Here is a 20,443-nt window from a genome sequence, read left to right on the forward strand (position 1 = left end):
ATGTGATTGGCCAATCCGGAATGGAGGTCATCGACCCACACAGAAACAAAACAGTGGACTCTGCAATAGAAATGAATGAATGGCCTCTTCGATTTAAGAATAGAAAAGAAGAGAATAGAAGAAAACTTCTCCATATCCCTACTGTGTCAAACCAACACCAAATATAAACAGAGGGAATATTTATTGTAAAACAATTGTTCTTTTTTTACATTAAAGGGACAGTTCACCCCAATATCAAAATTACATATTTTTCCTTTTTTCCTTCCTGTAGTGCTATTTATCCATCTAGATTGCTTTGGTGTGAGTTACCGAGTTTTGGAGTTATTGGCTGTAGAGATGTCTGCCTTCTCTCGGATATAATGAAACTAGATGGCACTTGGCTTGTGGTGCTTGAAACGCCAAAAAAATACATTTGCAAAAACACAGAAATTATGACCCGGTTACTCAGGATAATCCACAGACCTTGTTCTGAGTGGTTTCATGTAGAAAGGAACTATCTGTCCCTTTAAAGTTACTTGTATCGGTTTCATACCGCTTACTGAGATGCATACTATGACTTCCAGCAACTAAGATTTATGCTAAAGGTAGAATTTACGCTTCTCTAAGTACCTGGTAAAGGTAGCATTGGGGGGAAATGATCTTAGTCTTTAACACATGGCTCCCCATTATCCATTTTTATTTTGAAATATACATTTATAGTATGAACAACATTTCAAATTAAAAGACACAGACCATTCTTGTGACATAAAATAAATCCTTTTATTTATATAGTGCAGTCTATTACACCTCTGAAGACACTACCACTTTCCTCTGTCCTTAGTTAATGATACAGTGGATGCCACATTTTTATATTGAACACAAACTGAGGACCACATTCAATAATACTCTATGGTTTCATTTGCAAAATATAACTTCTGAAGCCCAATATATAGGCCATTACATCTTAATATACATATGAGTAGAGAAAAAAATAGCTAACCAGCTGCCTTCTGGTTCCACTGATTCATATCACAGTGCTTTTCAAAATGAATACTGACGTTCTGTCTTTGTTCCTCTTTTCATTTCTTGAACACAAAATATAGTAACAACACATATAAGCAAAGCAGCGTTGGGTACAACAGAACAGCATAGAGGCAAAACATAAGAATTAATTTTGTACTAAAATAACAACAATAAAGTGAATATGGCTGGAAGAACTGTTGCACGTTGTCAAGTAGGTAAGGCTTCACGATGAGGATTTATGTGCTTGAGTTTGGGTCAGAAGAGGAAATTACCCCTCCATCTCATTTGAACTGATGCTGAGGAGTGGATGGTCAGTGCTGGAAGATAAGAGGAGAGGTAATTACTGTTACAGACATAATAGTTCATAAAGCCTTTGTGATGGAGATTATCCTCCATCTCATGCTGTATGTCATGCTATGTGTGTATTAATGTTTGTGCAATATAGGATTTATTGGTCTGCAGTTCTTGGCAGACATGGGAGTCAGTGTATGTGGGCATTGACCTCCCCCACTGATGGTTTAGTCCATCCTAATTAGTGGTGACAGTGGGAGGGTACTTAATGGGTAACTTGGGCTAAGTGTTTGGTTGGCTGTTGTTCTTTTGTCACTCTACACATTGTGCTCCAAGAAATGCCCACACCAGGGCCGAACAGATCTCTGCCTGAGCCTCGTCACTCATCCATACATAAAGGCCAACTTCACATACATTCTTTAAAGAATGTTAAAACTCATTCAGTCATCAAGCTAGGAAACAACAAGACCTTGATATTTATGTACATCTTTGGTCTCAGAGCAGCTCATCCTCTATGACATCATCGACGCTTCCTGAGATTGAGGCAGCTTCTGAGGAACAAAACGAAAACACTCCAGTTAAAGGTCATTCATCAATCATTATACCAACAACCTGAACAACTGGACTTTCTTTTTTATCCACCACAGTGCAGAAGGTTGACAAGGAATCATAATGTAATGGCTTCCAGATAAGTCATAACTTGTGACACAAAGTCCTTCTAATTTCACTTAAAATGTAATACAGTGAAATAATGTCATAAATTCAATTCAATTTTTATTTATATATCGCCAAATCATAACAGAAGTTCTCTGAGGGCACTTGTCATATCGAGCAGGTCTAGACCAGACTCTATAATAAACTACTAATAGGGCTGGATATTGAACTTGATATTGAATATGCTCAAAAATCCTCCAATGTGGCTGAATTACAACAATTCTGCAAAGATGAGTGGGCCAAAATTCCTCCACAGCGCTGTAAAAGACTCATTGCAAGTTATCGCAAACGCTTGATTGCAGTTGTTGCTGCTAAGGGTGGCACAACCAGTTATTAGGTTTAGGGGGCAATCACTTTTTCACACAGGGCCATGTAGGTTTGGATTTTGTTTTCCCTTAATAATAACAACCTTCATTTAAAAACTGCATTTTGTGTTTACTTGTGTTATCTTTGACTAATATTTAAATTTGTTTGATGATCTGAAACATTTAAGTGTGACAAACATGCAAAAAAATAAGAAATCAGGAAGGGGGCAAACGCTTTTTCTCACCACTGTATTTGAGTGCCAACCGTGGGGAATCAGAAGAAACACATCTGGATTACAATATTCCCAGATCATGTGTGCCTACTAATGTGTTTAGTTCTTGCAGAAATCACCCAAAGCATGTGAATTCAGGAGTTCTAATTCAACGTTTACCTGTACCTGTATAATTTCTTGTAAATGGGCATGGATTAATGCTGAAATCTGGGTGGCTTCCTTGGATGCGGCATCATATCAATTCCCATTTTATCTCTATCCAATATTTTTCCCCCTAAAAACTTTTTCTCATCCATTCCAGCTCCATTCAGGACCCGATTTGCCCCATCTTCTCTCTATACTCATCACTGTGACTGGAGTCCTGGCTTGTATGGGAGTCAGCAGATGTGGAGGTTGTGCTGATGCACTTCCTCACTATACTGTCCTCCTCCGCGCTTGAGGTCTGACAGGAGTAAAAGCTCTCTGTGGTTCTATCTGGACTCAACATTTCATTCTGTGTCTCCTTCATAACTACTTCCTTCTTAAGAGGGTGTTGTCCCCAATCATTTGATCACTGGTTAACTCCCAAATGCATGAGGAGTTTGCCAAATAGGAAGTGGAGAAGGGAAAGGGAAGTTGTGAGTTTGCAAGCTGCAGCATTGGCAAAGAGACCTCAGAATTAGCGCGGCTGGTGGTGTGGGTTAGTGTGGGCGATGACAGAACATGAATCATTTCAGCTGGGCTTGAGTAGGCAAAGCTGTGAGTGAATGTAGACGAGGGACTGTGTTTCACACTGACATTATGTAGCTCCACGGATCTCAGGATATGTGGGTAACATGTAGATGACACTGATGATGCCTGCTTGGATGACCAATCTTCACTTTGTTGCCAAGCGCCTTTAATCAACCCCACCCCCCAAAAAGAACAGTAATACATGTAAAGGGAAAGATTTGCATTGATTCAGTCACTTCTTGACCAATGTCCCTTTGCTGTACTCACCTGATAAGCTGATACAGGAGAGACTTAGCTCTGAGGATGCTCCTATCACGTCATCCTATAGGAGAAGCAATTAAGATGTAAGAATGTTTAAGAAATTAAAAAAGCATGTTGCAGTGACAGTATGGAGTAGACATCAGTGAAAACAGTGACTGGATGACAAACTCTTTAGTGTAGAGAAAATGATTAACAGCCTTCACATTGATAGATGTTATGAGGGTCTGCAGCCATCTGGCTACTCCAACTCTACTTTTTAATAACAGAATTTCATGATGGTCCCCTTATTTTAGAATGCAGCGCTGACTGAAATTTTACCAGAACCTAATTTTCTACTGCTTAGGATTAACCTTTTTTTTTTTTTTAAATGTACTACCTCCTTAGATTTTATTTTTAGCCACGCTAGCGGCATGACTATCGGTCGGTCCACAACTTTAGCTCAGACTGAAATGTCTCAACAACTACTTGATAGTTTGCCATGTAATTTTGTTCAGACATTCATGGTCCCCAGGGTATGAATCCTAATGACTTTGGTGATCCCCTGATCTGGCCTCTGGTCCCACCGGCAGGTTGAAATGTTGGGCTTTTTGTGAAATGTCCTGAGGACTATTGTATGGATTTCCATTCGATTTGGTACAGATATCCATCTTCCCCAGAGGATGAATCCTAATGACTTTGGTGATCCCCTGACTTTTTCTCTAGCGCCACCATGAGGTCGACATTTGTGGTATTTAGTGAAATATCTCAACAACTATTGGATAGATTGCCATTAAAATTTGGTGCAGAAGTTCATGTTCCTCTCAAGATGAATGTCATAACTTTGGTGATCCTCTGACTTTTCATCTAGCGCCATCATCAGGTCAAAATATAATTTTGTCCAATACTTTGGTTTATGACCAAATACCTGCAAAACTAATGAAATTCCCATCATCCTCAGCTGTACTTTGTGTTTAGTGTTAATTAGCAAATGGTAGCATACTAACACGCTTAACTAACATTGTGATCATGGTAAACATTACCCCTGCTTAGCATCAGCATATTAGAAGTGTCATTGTGAGCATGTTAGCATGCTGACATTAGCATCTAGCATTTAGTACAGCCTCATAGAGCAGTTAGCATGCTGTTTTTGTATGCTATGTGCAATTTTTAGCTCACAGGAGAAACATATAGGTATTGATTTTGCTTGAAGATGTTCGCCACTGAAAATGATGTTGTGAAAACTGCTGTTGAGGAAACTGGACGAAAATGTTGCAAGCAGAATTGTCTTGGTCTGATAAAGAGTTAAAACAGCTGGTCCACTGACTGCAATACCAAGGTCATCCATATCTGATATGACAGATATAATTCAATAGATTTGCAATGATTCTTATGTAACAGTTTGATCAGATTAGAGCTGCAACTGACAATTACTTTCATTATTGGTTAATCTGTTGATTACTTTTTTGATTACTTGATGTATCATTTAATCTATAAAATGTCAGAAAATTGTGAAAAATGTTAAGTGAAAGTTCTCAGAGCCTAATGTGTCTTCAAATGTCTTGGAACCAACAATCCAAACCCCAATAATATTACATTTTAAATGATATAAATCAGCAAAAAAGCAGCAAATCCTCACATTGGTGTAGTTGGAACCAAAGAGTGTTTGGTTAGTAGTTTCACTTAAAAGATTAATGTTTATTGAAATTGTTGCCGAATAATTTTCTGTCAATTGACTAATCGACTAATTATTTCAGCTCTACATGAGATTCTACACTAAAGTTCAAGAAAAATAAAATTCTTATCCTTATTATAATCCTGGGTTTCAAGAGAAATAATAAGTGTCCCTTAAATCTAGATTAAACCCCCTTTTAACTCTGACAAGAATGAAAATCTGGTTTAAAGATATTAAACGGGCATAAAATACTGGCCTTAGATAAAACTTCTGTTAACAGATTTTCGTAAAACCTTTTCATCACCAGCATTAATGAGGCAAATTAAAAATTTGGGGTGGCTAGCGACTCACCAGCATCCTCTGCAGACAGCCAAGGTTGTCACCCTCAGTCCTCCCATTCACCACTTCCTGGAAGCTGACAGCATGGCCCAGCCGTATCAGCTCCTCACCAATATCTACAGTCTGGGATAGACACTTGTTTTAGAATCAGAATCAGCTTTAGTGCCAAGTAGGTTTACACATACAAGGAATTTGCTTTGGTATTTTGGTGCAAATCAATAAACATAGCAGAAAGATAAAGAAAGATAAAGCAAGTGCTGCAGGTCAAGAATCATAAATTGACAATAAGATATTAAAGAACATTAAAAAAATTATAAGAAAATAAAGAATATGTACAATATGACGTCCCGGGCCAGCTGTAGATGGAAAGAAACTGTTTTTGTGGTGTGAGGTTTTGGTCCTGATGGACCGCAGCCTGAAACAGTCTGTGTCCAGGGGGGGAGGGATCACCCACAATCTTTCCTGCATGCCTCAGTGTCCTGGAGGCGAACAGGTCCTGGAGGCGAACAGGTCCTGGAGGCGAACAGGTCCTGGAGGGAAGGTAGATTGCAGCCAATCACCTTCTCTGCGGAGCAAATGATACGCTGCAGTCTGCCTTGTCCTTGGCAGTGGCAGCAGCGTACCAGATGGTGATGGAGGAGGTGAGGATGAACTCGATGAGGGCGGTGTAGAGGTGCACCATCACTGACCCTGGCAGGTTGAATTTCTTCAGCTCATCCCCATCAGAGATGAGCCCAGTGAGGGTGGTGTCATCCGCAAACTTCAGGAGCTTTATGGACTGATGACTGGAGGTGCAGCTGCTGGTGCACAGGGAGAAGAGCAGAGGGGAAGAACACCGGCCTTGGGGGGAACCGGTGCTGATGGTCCGGGAGTCAGAGACATGTTTCCCCAGCGTCACGCGCTGCCTCCTGTCAGACAGGAAGTCGCTGATGAAGGCAGAGCTGAAATCCACAAACAGGATCCCAGCGTAGGTTCCTGAGGAGTCCAGGTGCTGCAGGATGAAGTGGAGGGCCATGTTTACTGCATTGTTTACAGACCTGTTAGCTCTGTACGTGAACTGCAGGGGGTCCAGGAGTGGGTCTGTGATGGATGTGAAAACACAAGGAGCTCAAAAGTCTTCATTACCACAGAGGTCAGGGCGACGGGTCTGTAGTCATTCAGTCCTGTGGTCCTTGTTTTTTGGGGGACGGGGATGATGGTGGAGGATTTGAAGCAGGCTGGCACGTGGCATGTCTCCAGTGAGGTGTTAAAGATGTCCGTAAACACCGGAGATGGGTTAGGGTCAGGGGCCTTTTACAAGATGTGTTCAAGGAAACGACAGAGACAGGACGACAAACAAACCAAACAGAAAAACACAGAAAAATAAGAAATAAAACGCTAGCTGACCTTGCCCTCACTGCTGTCGTAGAGCTTGACACTGGGCCAGGAGGAGATCTCAGAGTGAGAGTAGCTGCAGAGTTTGGCCTCCAGGGGTCTCCAGGAGGCACAGTATGTCAGCTGCTCAAACTCATCCAGGGCTGCCTCAGTCCACACCTCTCCTGAGGAATGGGAGGAGGACAATTTAGAAAATAGAAATAGAAATCAATTCAAATTTCAGAATAATGCACAACATTTTTTGACTTTCACCTTATTATTTTTATATGCCTGTATGAGAAAGGTATTAAGACAAGAGCTTTACCTTTGGGTCTCACTCCTGCTAAATTGCACTCAATAGCTTGGAATGGCAAGCTGAGGAAGTCACTCCTGAAATGTTAATGCAGCATTAGCAGTTTGAGCCTCAGAGAGATCATCTACAATCACTTCAGGGGCTAAGTTCAGTGCACACCACAAGACATCTTTTGTACCGACTGTGGGTGCTCAAACTGCACCTCTGATCTCAGATGACATGTAATGATTGCTCCACTTGGAGAAATCCAAGACTGGATCAAATGATAGCGTGTGTCCGTTTTCAGGTGCAGATTCTGTCCCATACACATGGTGTGTATACCAAACTAAAGACCAGGTGTAAAAATAGCACAGGTGGGATTTACACAAAGCATAAGGAAGGCTTTAGTGGATAAGAGCCACATAGATACTTAAAAATAAATAAACTAATAAACAATAAAAAAAAATTAACTAACTCCATCTGCTTTTCATTTCCCATAATGCTCGCTGAATGACCCCTCTTGCATTAATGATATAATTACTAGCTATGCACCACGCTGTTTTAGTTTGGCAAATCACGGCAAAAGTCAAGTAGTCTGCACTTGACTCCTCATTTCTAAATTGTAATCATCACTGTGTGACATTTTGTTATTAGAGGCTGATTATACAGGGATGAGAACTGCAGCAGGCTCTTAAAAGGTACACATTACAAATGACCAAACTAAGATGAACATTAACTCCAGTTTAAAAAAGTGTATCATTCTGTGGTGCAGACCAGGCATGGGACGATAGGAAAATTTCATGTCACAATTATCCTGGCCAAAATAATTGCAATTCACGGTATTATGCCGATAATCATCATAAATATGCTTAAAACTCTAACTCTAACTACTCTGGTACTAAAAAGTACTGGAATCACGTTACCTTACATTTTGTTAAGAAACAAATATTTTTATTGCATCACAGATAGGAAACATTTTTTTAGTGAGCATCCTTTTCAGTGAAAAACAATCAAACAATCTTAAATAAGGTAATCATAAATCATAAGAACCCCTGCATAAATAAAGCATAAATTAAAAAATAGCAACATTGTGTGAGTCTGTTCTGTATTATTATTATTTTTTTTAAATCAGGCTCTATTTTTCACTTCTGTCATGATGTCAAATGGCACCGACAACAATTGCATCAGAATATATCATTTACGCCTGACTTAGGAAATAGAGGAATTATCCTTTAACACAAAGCTTAGCTTTTCAAATCCCTCACGATATTCATGATTATCCCGATAATGGAAATTCACCACGATCAACTTATCTGGAGCGTTTTTTATCCCGATCAGCGATAATATCGTCCCATCCCTAGCGCAGACCCAACCAAAGCAAATATCAAATGAGAACCAGTAGGCAGCCAGCATGGCTGTGCAGGGTCACTGTAGTCTCTGCAAGGTATACTACTGTCATGTATGTCATCTTCTCTCTTACCTCATACGGCAGAGGCTGTCTCTGGGCAGCTCCCCGTTGTCCCCAAAGTCAACATAGTAAAGGTCCACCAGGCCGGAGCCCACGACTCCCAGTACCCTTGCCCTGTTCCATGTGCCGTGGTCTCGGTATGGAGCAGCCACAATGTCCCCCACCACAATGGTCTCCACCCTCTGCTCCTAGAGAACAGAAAAGCAGGGGAGTTACACACTGGTGGGGACGTATTTCTTACATTTCGGGTCCAAGAGGGACGATTTGTTTTTACTATCGTAAAGCTGGGGTTTTCAAAATCTGGTTGACAGATAGTTCCCTACAGGTTCACAGGTTTTCAACACAGGGACGATATCGGTATATGAAGGATAGAAGAGAGTGCCAGAGTTGTAGGAATATAGGAACCATGTTGATGGGACATTGGGAGCCTTAGTACTGTGCAACATCAAACAAGTTAATATTAATGGACTGTGTTACTCCTATTATTTATCCTTTGTCTTACTTCTAACTGGGGAATAAGCATGCTCTAAATTTTGAAACTACAGTTCCCATAATTTGGAGGTTTTGGGGGATGTTAACAGGAAGTAAAATGTTAGCTGAGTGCTACAACTGGAGCCAGTTTTTTTAGCCTATATTTGTTTACATTTTGGCAAATTGCCTTCATTTACAGTATGCTGCATTAGCCATTAGTAGTTCCTGTTTGCAATGTACTCATGGATGTGCAGACAACTGTCAGTGGACTACTCTGTCACTGAAGAAAACTTAAGCACATGCTGATTCTCAGGCAAATTCAGGAGTTTCCAATCTATTTTAAATCTTAGTGATGCAGAAACTGTTGTACACGCCTCGATTATTGTAACAGCCTGTTCACTCGTCTTAATCAAAAAACTTTGACACGACTGCAGACTGTTCAGAACCAGGACCGAGAGGTTCGACCACGTCACACCTGTTTCAGCCTCTTTACATCGGCTCCCTGTTTGTTTTCAGATTGATTTTAAGATCTTGTTGATTACTTTTAAGGCTCTTCATGGCTCCAGACTATATTTTAGACCTTGTAATCCCTTATGAACCTTCAGGTAATTTGAGATCTTCGGGCAGGGGTCTCCTGTCTGTTCCTGAGTCCAGGATGGAAACTAAGGGGGACAGAACTTTTGCCATCAGGGCCCCGAGGCTCTGGAACAACCTGCCCGAAGACATCAGGCTGTCTGAGTCAGAGTCTTCGTTTAAGTCTCTTCTCAAAACACATTTTTATCTGAAAGCAGATCCTGATTTTACCTGAACTGGCTGCTTATTGTTTTTAAAAAGAAAATGTATTTTATCATTCACTGTGGTATTTTATTTCTCTCTCTGTGAAGCACTTTGTTTTGATAAGTACTCTATAAATAAAGTTTTATTATTATTATTATAATAACAAAGCATTTTTAAAAGTTTTTTTTCAGTTGATCAGTGTCAAATTACCAAAAGAGTCAAAAAAGACTCTTTTGGTACAAAACACACAAAAGTAAAGACAGTAGGACTTGTCCTTACAGTGGGGTTGCCACTGTTGTAGAAGCGGTTCATCTCCTCTGTCAGTTTGTCCAGCTGCAGGGAGCGAACCCCCAGGATCTGGATCCAGAAGTGGTTTGGATTCTCATAAGCAGAAACAAAAACTTCTAAATGCTCATCAGGCTGGAAGCTCAGGTCTGGGCTGGGAACTAGACAACATAGAGGAAAATAAAATCTAATCTTGTATGATGTGACCGTGTTTAAGGACAGATTATAGTGTGGATAGTCTTTTCAAGACTCAATTATAGAGAAAAATAGAGAAACTCACTTTCGAACTTGGAAATTTCAGAGAGAGAGTCTGTGGAGACACTCTCCTCCTCCTCTTTGTGGTCTGTGTTGGTGACCTTTAGCTCCAACTTGTCAAAAATATTTTCCGGTTCTCCTGTGGTCCCATTGGCATGGATGAGCCCATTTTTCTGGGAGTAGGGGCCGTTGTTGTTGAAGCCCACGGGTGCTTCGGTCTCTGTGCCGTCTTGCATCTGATTTGCAGCAGTATGGCCACGTTTCTGCCGCAGGGCAGATGACTGTGAGATCTTCGTCCTCACCATCATGTCCTCTCTGACCTTTTCTAGAATCAGCTCCTGCCAACAGATCATAAAAGCATCCCTAAATAAGAGGACTGACCACACATGGGTAATCCAAATGAGTGAATCCTACTCACCTTGGCCTGTTTCACTTCCTGTCTGGTCCCTGTGATCGTCACGCTGCCCTTTCCCCCGGGACCACGCGTCTTCTCTTTGGAACAAGCCACTTTGGCCCCTGTGTTCCTGGTGATCAGTTTCAAACTCTCTCCACCACGGCCTGCAACACAGCCGCACACACACACACACACAGAAGTATGGACACTTGGGTTAGGCAACAGTATGCGGGACCAAAACCGGCCCTCTATGAAAAATACAATTTCCTCCTTGTAGTACACCTCTGCTGCAATTTCTACCAAATATCATGGTGGAATGAATCAATACAACACTGGCTGCTCATGAAAAGTATTCAACTAATCGAAAGAATAAATCTAGTGATAGTCTGTGTTTTCTTACTGTCAACAAATCTCACGTGCAGTGCCACACCAACAATGAATGTATCCGACTAACAAGTACTGTGTGTGTGTCCAAAGCCTGATCTCTCTTCTTCCCCTGTTCCAGCTGTTGTCCAAAAACTATTAAAAACACATCCATGAGCCGCACTGCAAATTCAATCTCGAGGCTGCATTAAGAGACACATTTACATTTACACATCCACCAGCCACAGAGCAACATTATTATTCATTTGGAGTTGCGCTTGTGGCGACCTGATGAGTATGTAAGTCCATTATTCACTCTCTTTTATCTCTGTTTTAGTTTCCACCAACTCCTGAGAACAATATCTGGCTCTTAAAGTGGCAAGCCTTCAGATGTCAGTCCCGGTTGACTTGGCGACACCTAGTTACTGGTGGTAACAGCTAATGTGGTTTAATACAACAGGTCACAGAATTCTGGGGGCAGCAAAACAAACTACTGTCGTTTTAATAAGGAAGTAAGTCTTTTCCCATCATTCTGTGAGCAACTGTGATCTGATTTTATGCAGCACACAGCAGGAGTCTGCGAGCAGCTGTCGCCTGCAGCTCTTCATCGAACAGCTCACTGTAGCTGCTCCTCCCTGTTCCATTACTCCCCGCCATATTTCAAACTGATCCGCCGGCAAAAAATGCCGAAAATGGCCGTGACCGTTGTTTTGTAGATGCATTTCTGATGAAAGATAGCTCACAGACAAACACATTGCATTTCCTGTGAGTACTTACATAATATAAGTGAGTCAGCTCGTGTTTTGCCAGTTAAATGCTTTTAATGTGCAGCTGCAGCGGTGGGAGATGTTCGATTTGCATTAGCAGTTACTTAATAGGGGTGGGGGGAGTCAGAGTCTTAAGATGGAGCATTACTGATTATTTATTTTTGTTATAGATTTTTTCTTATTGACAACTTGCCAGTATTTGAGTGCCCTAACTCTTACAGTAAGAATTATGGCCAGTAGCAAGTAGTCACACAGTGAGAAAAAATAAATCACGTATAGAAATCAAACATTTCGATGCATCGAGATGCATCGTAGCCCTCTGAATCGGAACTGAACTGAATCGTGAGGTGCATAGAGATTCCTACCCGTAAAACTTAATACAGAATTTTTTCCAGGAATGTCGCCACACACTCAGTTCATTATACTGCAAATGCAAGGACTTTCATATAATTTCATCAGTGGGCCACAGCCTCAGTCATGATTGTGCTAACTCATTTGGCAGTAGATAATGACTTAACAGACATTTATTTAAAGGAAAATCTTCGAGATTGCCACTTTCAGCAGCAAAATGCTCCACTAAGTTCACCAGCTAGTCGCTAACTGTGTCTGTCTGATGTTTGGTGGTGGGCAGGCAGTGAACAGCAGTTTATCAGAACTCACTGAAAAACAGCTTCCTTCAGCTGCTGAGAGCAAAGTTTACAGCACGCAAAATTTAAACAATGAGCTACAAGAGGCTGAAAAGCTCCACAGAGACGAGGGGAACAGCAGAGTTGGGTGATAACTCTCTGTGGGTTCTTCACTACATGTACAGTATGAGTCACACTGCCAACTGATGCATTGTTCATATGATATATTTATATACTTTCCATTAGCATGCATCCGTTTGCATGCTAAAAGCTGCTTAAATATATGCAGCAACTTCAGCCTACAGCATTAGCTCAACATCAGTGCTGAAAACAAAAAGCCAAATGAATAAGGTCTATCAATCAATCTGATCGTCCTCAACATTCGGAAGCTACCTATTACACGTCCAAAGGCGGTCTGAGGAACCTCCAAAGCCTCAGTCACCGGTTCACAGTCGGTGACCAGGTTCTCCAGGAAACAGCGGGCCAGCAAGACCTGCTCCTTAGAGCCCTGCAGCAGGAAACACACAGCTGTCTGACATCCAGGCTCCCCTACATCTGACAAAACCCTCACATGAGCTCCAGACTTCTGGGTCACCTGAGAGACAGACAGAGACAGAGACAGAGACAGCAGGAGAGCAGAGTTAGGCAGCCTGAAATGTTTTCACACACTCAATCACCAACTGGATTTGGAAAACACACTTTAAGACCTGCTTGATGCGGTTAGATTTGAGAAAACAGAACAATGATTCAGTGTTGTTCCTCATCATCAGGGGAGCTGTAGGTCAGGATATCCCACGACACTCACTGCCATCTAATTCATTCAATCAATTCAAATTTTTAACCCACAATTTTGGAATGAATATGCCTTACTGAAATATGCATCAGTAAAACAGTCCTGATGAAAAAAATGAAATAAGGATGAAGGTATGGTGGTAGAAAGAAAGAAAGAATGTATTCTACTTCAGACTATGCACCAACTTATATGTGGATAAGAGGTGATGAAGGTGTTACACTTATAAGGTTATGGCTCTCTAATAAAATTTTTGTCAGAATTTGGAACCCTGTACTTCAAGGGTAGTGGACTAATGGTGTGATTGCGTCCCCTCGATCACTGTGTACAGTATATGGTGCAGCCGGAAAGTATTCGCATTCACTGGCCATTCTCCTCTCACCTCTGCCATCAAAAATGCATTTTTGCCCCGAGAGCGATATTTTTTCTTTTTCTGACCAGTCTCTGTAAACCGCAGAGCTGGCTGTGCGTGAAAATCCCAGGAGATCAGCAGTTTCTGAAATATTCACACCAGCCTGTCTGGTACCAACAGCCACGCCGCATTCAAAGTCCCCGCTCTGATGCTTGGTTTGAACTGCAGCAGATCGCCTTGGCCATGTCTACGTGCCTAAATGCACTGAGTTGATGCCACGTGATTGGCTGATTAGATATTTGCCTTAACGAGTAGTTAAACAGGTGTAGCTAATAAAGTGGCTGGTGAGTGTATACACACATACATACTGTATACACACAGAGATGTAAACAGGTTAACATAAGCCGTATACAGGTAAGGTGCAAATAAAGTGTCACAGTGGAGAGCTCAAGACCTCAACAGTCCTATGTCCTGAGGGATGAGCTGTCTTACTGATATCCAATAGAATTCTACAAAAATGAATGACGAAATACAATAATGAATTGAGTTTTAATAATGTCTTCAATTATTTCACAAATTGTTGGTTCATTTATATATTTTACACAATTTATTCATGTAATTATTTATTTCACAATCAGTCTTTATTTATTATTAACACTTTGGAGTTCCATAATAATTCTGCAGATAAAGTAATAATGAAACTAATCATTAGCTGCTAAGCCAAATACTTACTTAAAAATACCGCATCTTGACAGAAAGATTCACAACTTGGAGTATTTATCTATGTAAATGTCCATTTACACCTATTTTAGAAGCCATTATAATATTGTCCACTACTTTAACTACTTTTAGCAGATGAAAAGTCTTTATCTGGTATCGAACGACTCACCGTGTCCAAAAACCTGGCTTGGTATCTGGACATGTTCCGATAAACTTCTACAGGAAGTGTCATCTTGGATAACTCAGTGTTGGGCCCCTGACCTGACCAACAGGCAGTCGCAGATGGTCATCAGAGAAAAAACACAAACTCTTACAATTTGTTAAGTATACGCACATAAATACAAATTTAGCTAGTGTAAAAATGGTTAACACTAGCACAATAACTCGTCAGTGGCAGATACTCACTAATGTTGGTGCTGCTTATATGACGATAGACAATGTAGCCCACCGTGGCCCCGAAAGAGAGCCCCGCAGCCAGAGCCACCATTTTGCCCGAGCTCAGGGTGCTCTTCTGACCCTCCTTCACTGCGTCCATGACTCGCTGTGCACCCAGCGGGATGCTCCACCTACACACAAATACGACACCTTCAACCGGCGGCGTTAAGTCTGTCCCCAGTTGTCCTGCAAGTTTCTATGTCCAGTCCTGTTTATCACCTCCTGTCTATGAAGTGTCTGTACAACAAGTCAGGCCTCTGTTATTGCTTTTCCAAAATGTGAGAATGATCGTCACTGCAATCAGAATACATCAGCTGGTGCCAAGTGCAATTCTCAGTGTTTTGTTGGCTTGCTGGGCAACTGTACAGTCATGCAGCACAAAACTGAAAGCGTAGGCCAGCCTGAAGTCAAAAGAGTAGATCAGGTGTTCTCAAAAGTGTTCATATTACAGACCATTTCTAAAACAGATCCCCACTGACTAGAGTCTGTCCCACTGACATGTGTGATTTAGTACTACTGATCTGTGTATCTTGGAAACACCAGAAGCTACATGACAGTTGACATGAAAGTTCATTCTTGACCTTGGGATATAGTTTGACAAAAATACATCAATCTTGACTCAAGGTCCACTTACTTGCTTTTTTCCCCATGGAGCTTTCAACCATGAATGGACCTTGACTTTTTTTTTTTTTAGCTAGATGACAAAGTTCAAAGTTCATTCTTGACCTTGACAACAGTAGCTGAGAAAACAATTTCAACCAATAGTCAATTCGGTAGATGACCCGGCACCTTTAATCACAAGCTCTTCATCAGCAGTTTGCCCAGCTGTCATGGAAGTGTAAATATTAAAATTCCCATTTTTTCTGAGCACTTTCAAAACTTAACATCCATGTTGCTGGGGGCCAAAGTTAATTCTTGATTTTGAAAACAGCAGTTAAGAAACCATCTTCAAAAAAAAAAAACCATTTGCTGATGAAGAGCATGTGATATGATTTCTGATTGATGGACCTTTCTCAGCTGCATGATAGTTGGTGAGAGTGAAACTCATTGTTACAGTAGTGATTCTATAACTGAGATCGTTTCCACTTCAGTAAATTATACTGAACTGTAAGTGTTCCTCGTTTTTGTTAGGGACCTCACTGAGGGTCCTCAAAGGACCCCTGGAGGCCCCAAGACCCCACTTTGAGAACCACTGCAGTAGATTCTTATGATGTAGCCTTTCACTGTCTCAGACTACATCACGTGCCAAAATCATTAGCCTGCAAAAACATGCACAAGCAGTCGCATACACACAACATAGTCCCCTAAATGATAAACATTTAGTGTATATACTGTTACACACACACACACACACACACACATAGCTCTGCACTTCTTGTAAATGCACCAAGCCAAACTGCAGCGGCCCTGATCCTGTCTACAAGACGTAATGCACTGGAAGCTGCTGCTGCTACATACACTGAATACCATTTGCTGTAGTTGGGCGACCTCCAGCCATTCCAATAATCATTGCATCCAATCCTTTTCTGAGGCTTTTAACGTCACACTGCTAAAACTACAACTCCCACACAGAAACGGAATGCACTGGAGGTAAGCCAACACTGAAGAGTACTGGGACCACGCAGGGCCGAGGAGCACACAGCACCACCATGCAGATGCGTGTCTCACTGGGAGAAGAGGGCTCTGGGGCTGTAGTTCAGAAACACATGGGACTTGGACACTCCAACGTCCATCTCGGAAGAATCGCGATAATAAGACGCAAATCTTCTCCGATCCCGGCTCTGTTTTTTGTTTACATCCAAGTTCAAGACTACTGACAGACAGGTAGAAGGGGAAGAAAGTTTGAGCATTTCAAGTCACTACATGACAGCAATTGGTCAGTCACATTGCACTTCCGATGTCATTTTGAGGAGAGCATTTCATCAGAAATCATCATAGACTTACTTACTACAGCTCCTCACTGTGGTAAGAATATGCAAACCAGCATAAGGCAGCCCTGGCAACACAGGCCTACCTTAAAGCAACAAGATGGGTGATCGCGTTCTTGAAATTGGATCCGGCCTCCGTACTGAGTGTAGGCTGCAGCCCAGTTATAATGTGTTTTTTTCTAAAGAGAACTGATCCTCACTTAAAGAAACAGCTATTTAACATGGTGTTTCTTTCTGAAAAACGAAAATTGTAAAAAATAAATAAATAACAAGACTATTCTGAAATTATTAAGGTGTTATGTTGTGATATTTTCGGCATTTAACAGATCCGCACTTTGTGTCAATAATAGTACAAATGTCATAAATGGTTACGCTGCTCGGAACCGCCGCCACTAATCTCTACAAACATATCTGCATATGAATGCAGAGTCTGTAGGCGGGGGACAAGGTTTTGGTATCGGAAGCGTTCTGGTTTCCATTCGTAGTCCGAGTAGTGTTGACAAATCACGTTTGAGCGGGCTTTGGTTGCATGCAGGTCAACAGTCCGAGTGGAGAGCAAAAGAGGTGGAACGCGATGGACGAAATGCAATCTCGGAACCCATCGGCTATCGTCTGACGACGATTTAGCTTTTTTATCAGTCTCGGAAACCCAGAGATTAGCTTTTTAAATGCATCTGCATTCAAATTGTCGTGAGACCAAAAATCTGTAAAGTGCAACTACACATTTTCATTGGTCGCACTGGTGCGCCTGAAATTTAGCAGATCCGAAATAATAATGTATGAAAATAATTTTTAACTAGACCAAGTCGCAGGTGGAGATCAACACAGAGACTGGAAAATATTCAGCTCAGAAACAGCAGTTTGGAAAAATTATTTAATTTAATTATTTTGCAACAAAAGCGCCACCTAGTGGCCGACTGGTGCTAAACGTTGCACTGAGCCTGGGTGGAGCAGGGGGAAGTACTGGCCCCACTTTTGGACAATCCTGTGTAGATATGACATCACTGTCTTACTGCAACCTGTAGGACGTTGTTCCTTTATAACTTGCGCATTTTTTGGAGTATCAAAATTCTTTTAATAAGAAGAAATTATTGAGCCAAGTTTCATATGAATTGGACAGAACTATGTGGAAATAGAAATATTAATTCATGTTTTCATATTTTGAAAAATACAGCGTGACGTCGGGTTGCGTTTCTGAAACCATAGTGTTGTCTGTTCATTAGTAAGCAGAGCTTTTTAATATATTTTGTCCTTGTAGCTGTTTGATATAAAGCCATAAAGTCGTCTGCCTGCTTCCTTAGAAATCCCACTGAATAAGTGTTTGAGAAAATGTCTGGGTCAGAATCTGGGCTCACTTTCCACTGACTGACAGCGTGTGTGTTTGTTTTGATCATGTTGGAGTTGCCAGTTTAAACCTACAGTTTTGCACTTTAATATGCTACACCTTTGTTTACTTTTTCTTTTGTGCTGCATTATATATAATGACATACAGTTTGTCAAAATAAAATGATCTCAAATTAAAGGGTCAATTTGATTTTTTTTTGGAGGAAAATTAATCGTTCAGATTAATCGGAAAGATTAAATCGATAGAAAAATAGTCGTTAGTGGCAGCTCTACATCATCCACCCGCCACCCATCCGAACAAATTATTTTCTCCGATTTAGAGACCCATGGCATGGACATTTGTCTCCACCTCTACCCGTCCTTGTAGGCTATATTGCCTTTTAAAGGATGTCGAGCAGCCATGCTTCCCAGGTGACTTCTCTATTGTGTGTTGTGCTGATGTACGAGGGTTTTCTTAAACGATTTACTTTAATGATTAGAGAGGCTGCTGGCAGGTGTTTCAAACGTTTCCATGCGCGCAGTAATGTCACAGCAAATGTCGTGGGACATTTAAGAAGCAAAACTAAACACTGTAGATAATAAAATATTTATTATAATAATTATCGTAGAAAAGGTTTCAGTCGTAGTCATCTGGACACTGTTTTCAGAATCAAGACGTTTCGGCTCCCATTCCGGCTAACCTCGCTAACTTGGTTGGTGTTGAATTTGAAGCAGCCGCCCTCCTGATAAACCCTGCGCTCTATCACAGCTGTCTAAAAAGATTCTTTCAGAAACTAAAAATGTAATTCTGTTTCCTCTGTCCTGTCAAGTTTATAATTACAGTTTTTAGTTTTGCTTCTTAAATGTCCCACGACATTTGCTGTGACATTACTGCGCGCATGGAAACGTTTAAAACACCTGACAGCAGCCTCTCTAATCATTAAAGTAAATCGTTTAAGAAAACCCTCGTACATCAGCACAACACACAATAAAGAAATCACCCGGGAGGCATGGCTGCTCGACATCCTTTAAAAAAGCAATATAGCCTACAAGGACGGGTAGAGGTGGAGACAAATGTCCGTGTGGCTCTCCAACGATGTGATCAGACTACCGGCGCCAAAGCTACAAAACGCCCACGCGTGCCCAGCTGCAATGTAGCTCGTTGACGTAGCATAGCGTCAGCTATCTTAGCTAAATAACACAGTACCACAGCTAGCCATGGTGCGTTTAAAAATGCACGTTATATACTTGGTGCTCCCATAGCCAGCCTCTGCCAATGTGCATTTATTTTTGTTTGTTTAGGTAAAAATGGTAGGGTTAAATAGTACTGGGAACTGGCTAACAGCAAGAATACGTTTTTCTTCCATTTCTTTAGACTGAACGGAACAGAGAGTGGGACCGGCGAAACAAAAACATGATTGGTGGACGCTTTGGTGCGTGTTCATTTGAAGTGTCTGTTCTATTTACCGCTGCAAAGGAAACCTCCTCTACGCGACTGGCTAGATAACCTTGGCTTGTTCCATTCTTTAAGGCATATTATTATGGGCCAATTACTTTGTCAACATAAAGCCGCGAGCCAGTATAAAGACCATATGGCCAGAATATCATTTTTATTTCTCACGAGCTGTCAAAACGACCGCAAACACACTTTCTCCTCTGAGCTAGCATTAGCTGGCTGCTGCTGATTGACACATGCAAGCAAGTCAAACATTTAGAAAAGGTAACCAGACGTCCTTAGCACGCGCACATACCCTTACAATACAGCCTTTCTACGTTTTTAAGGTCTGACGTAATTCAAAATCAACAGTAAATACGTTTTATAATGTATGACACTTACAGACAGACCCTGGCTCTCTTTCGAATAGACCCCGTCCGCAACAGCTGTCAAGCTTGCCAGAGAAAGCCCTAAGTACACCGGAAACTGTATTTACATTATGGTTAAAACAATACGTGTGTAACACTAATAACAATGTGAAAAAGCAATGCTGCTATTGCCACTAAACAGACTCCTCCCTAAACATTTCACGTTAACATTTATGCACTAGAAACGTGACTACAACTTAAATAACATTTACTTTGAAAGGCCAACCGGAAGTGGTTTTCTTTATTCTAGTTACCCTGACACTTGTGCCAGTAGATATGATGCTCTTTTGGCAACTTCTTCAGTAAATCTCGCGTGGGACGTGAACTACCAGGAGGGCCATCGGTTGGCTGGTATAACCGTGCACTCGGCCCCACTCAACTTCAGTGATTATGAAGTATTCAACATACATATTTCATAGTCGGATTTGAGAGCAAACCTTTGGCACTGCATTAAAGGGGAACTCCAGCAATTTA

At 41.3% G+C, this 20,443-nt stretch overlaps 1 protein-coding gene across 6 annotated transcripts; it reads right to left on the minus strand.

Annotated features, from left to right (window-relative positions):
- Positions 1-740: 740 nt before the first annotated feature.
- On the minus strand, positions 741-20,093 carry tdrkh (tudor and KH domain containing). 6 transcript variants are annotated; one of them, XM_044178886.1, is made up of 16 exons: positions 19,944-20,076; positions 16,870-17,017; positions 14,826-14,986; positions 14,590-14,681; positions 12,952-13,153; positions 10,827-10,966; positions 10,434-10,746; positions 10,148-10,314; positions 8,633-8,808; positions 7,186-7,250; positions 6,894-7,045; positions 5,520-5,630; positions 3,524-3,578; positions 3,323-3,420; positions 1,763-1,844; positions 741-1,319 (listed from the first exon to the last, which is right to left on the minus strand). In XM_044178886.1, exons 3-15 carry the CDS (start codon positions 14,953-14,955, stop codon positions 1,806-1,808), a joined length of 1,740 nt encoding a protein of 579 aa, XP_044034821.1. In that variant the 5' UTR covers positions 14,956-14,986; positions 16,870-17,017; positions 19,944-20,076; the 3' UTR covers positions 741-1,319; positions 1,763-1,805. The 6 variants fall into 6 exon arrangements, with proteins under 6 accessions (XP_044034821.1, XP_044034820.1, XP_044034817.1 ...); XM_044178885.1 differs by lacking the exon at positions 16,870-17,017 and having other exon boundaries at positions 19,944-20,093; XM_044178882.1 differs by lacking the exons at positions 16,870-17,017; positions 19,944-20,076 and adding an exon at positions 16,524-16,819 and having other exon boundaries at positions 1,779-1,844.
- Positions 20,094-20,443: the final 350 nt, after the last annotated feature.

This window comes from Siniperca chuatsi, linkage group LG20, assembly GCF_020085105.1.
Source record: "Siniperca chuatsi isolate FFG_IHB_CAS linkage group LG20, ASM2008510v1, whole genome shotgun sequence".
Lineage (NCBI taxonomy): Eukaryota > Metazoa > Chordata > Actinopteri > Centrarchiformes > Sinipercidae > Siniperca > Siniperca chuatsi.

Bases quoted from the DNA above. Each gene is read 5' to 3' on its own strand.
- tdrkh (XM_044178882.1), bottom strand. From the start codon at position 16,705: ATGCTCAAACTTTCTTCCCCTTCTACCTGTCTGTCAGTAGTCTTGAAC. The intron at 13,154-14,589 runs GTGAGTCGTTCG...TCTGTCTCTCAG, and splicing joins AAGCCAGGTTTTTGGACACG to GTGACCCAGAAGTCTGGAGC. The intron at 3,421-3,523 runs GTGAGTACAGCA...GGTTGATTAAAG, and splicing joins CTCCTGTATCAGCTTATCAG to GCGCTTGGCAACAAAGTGAA.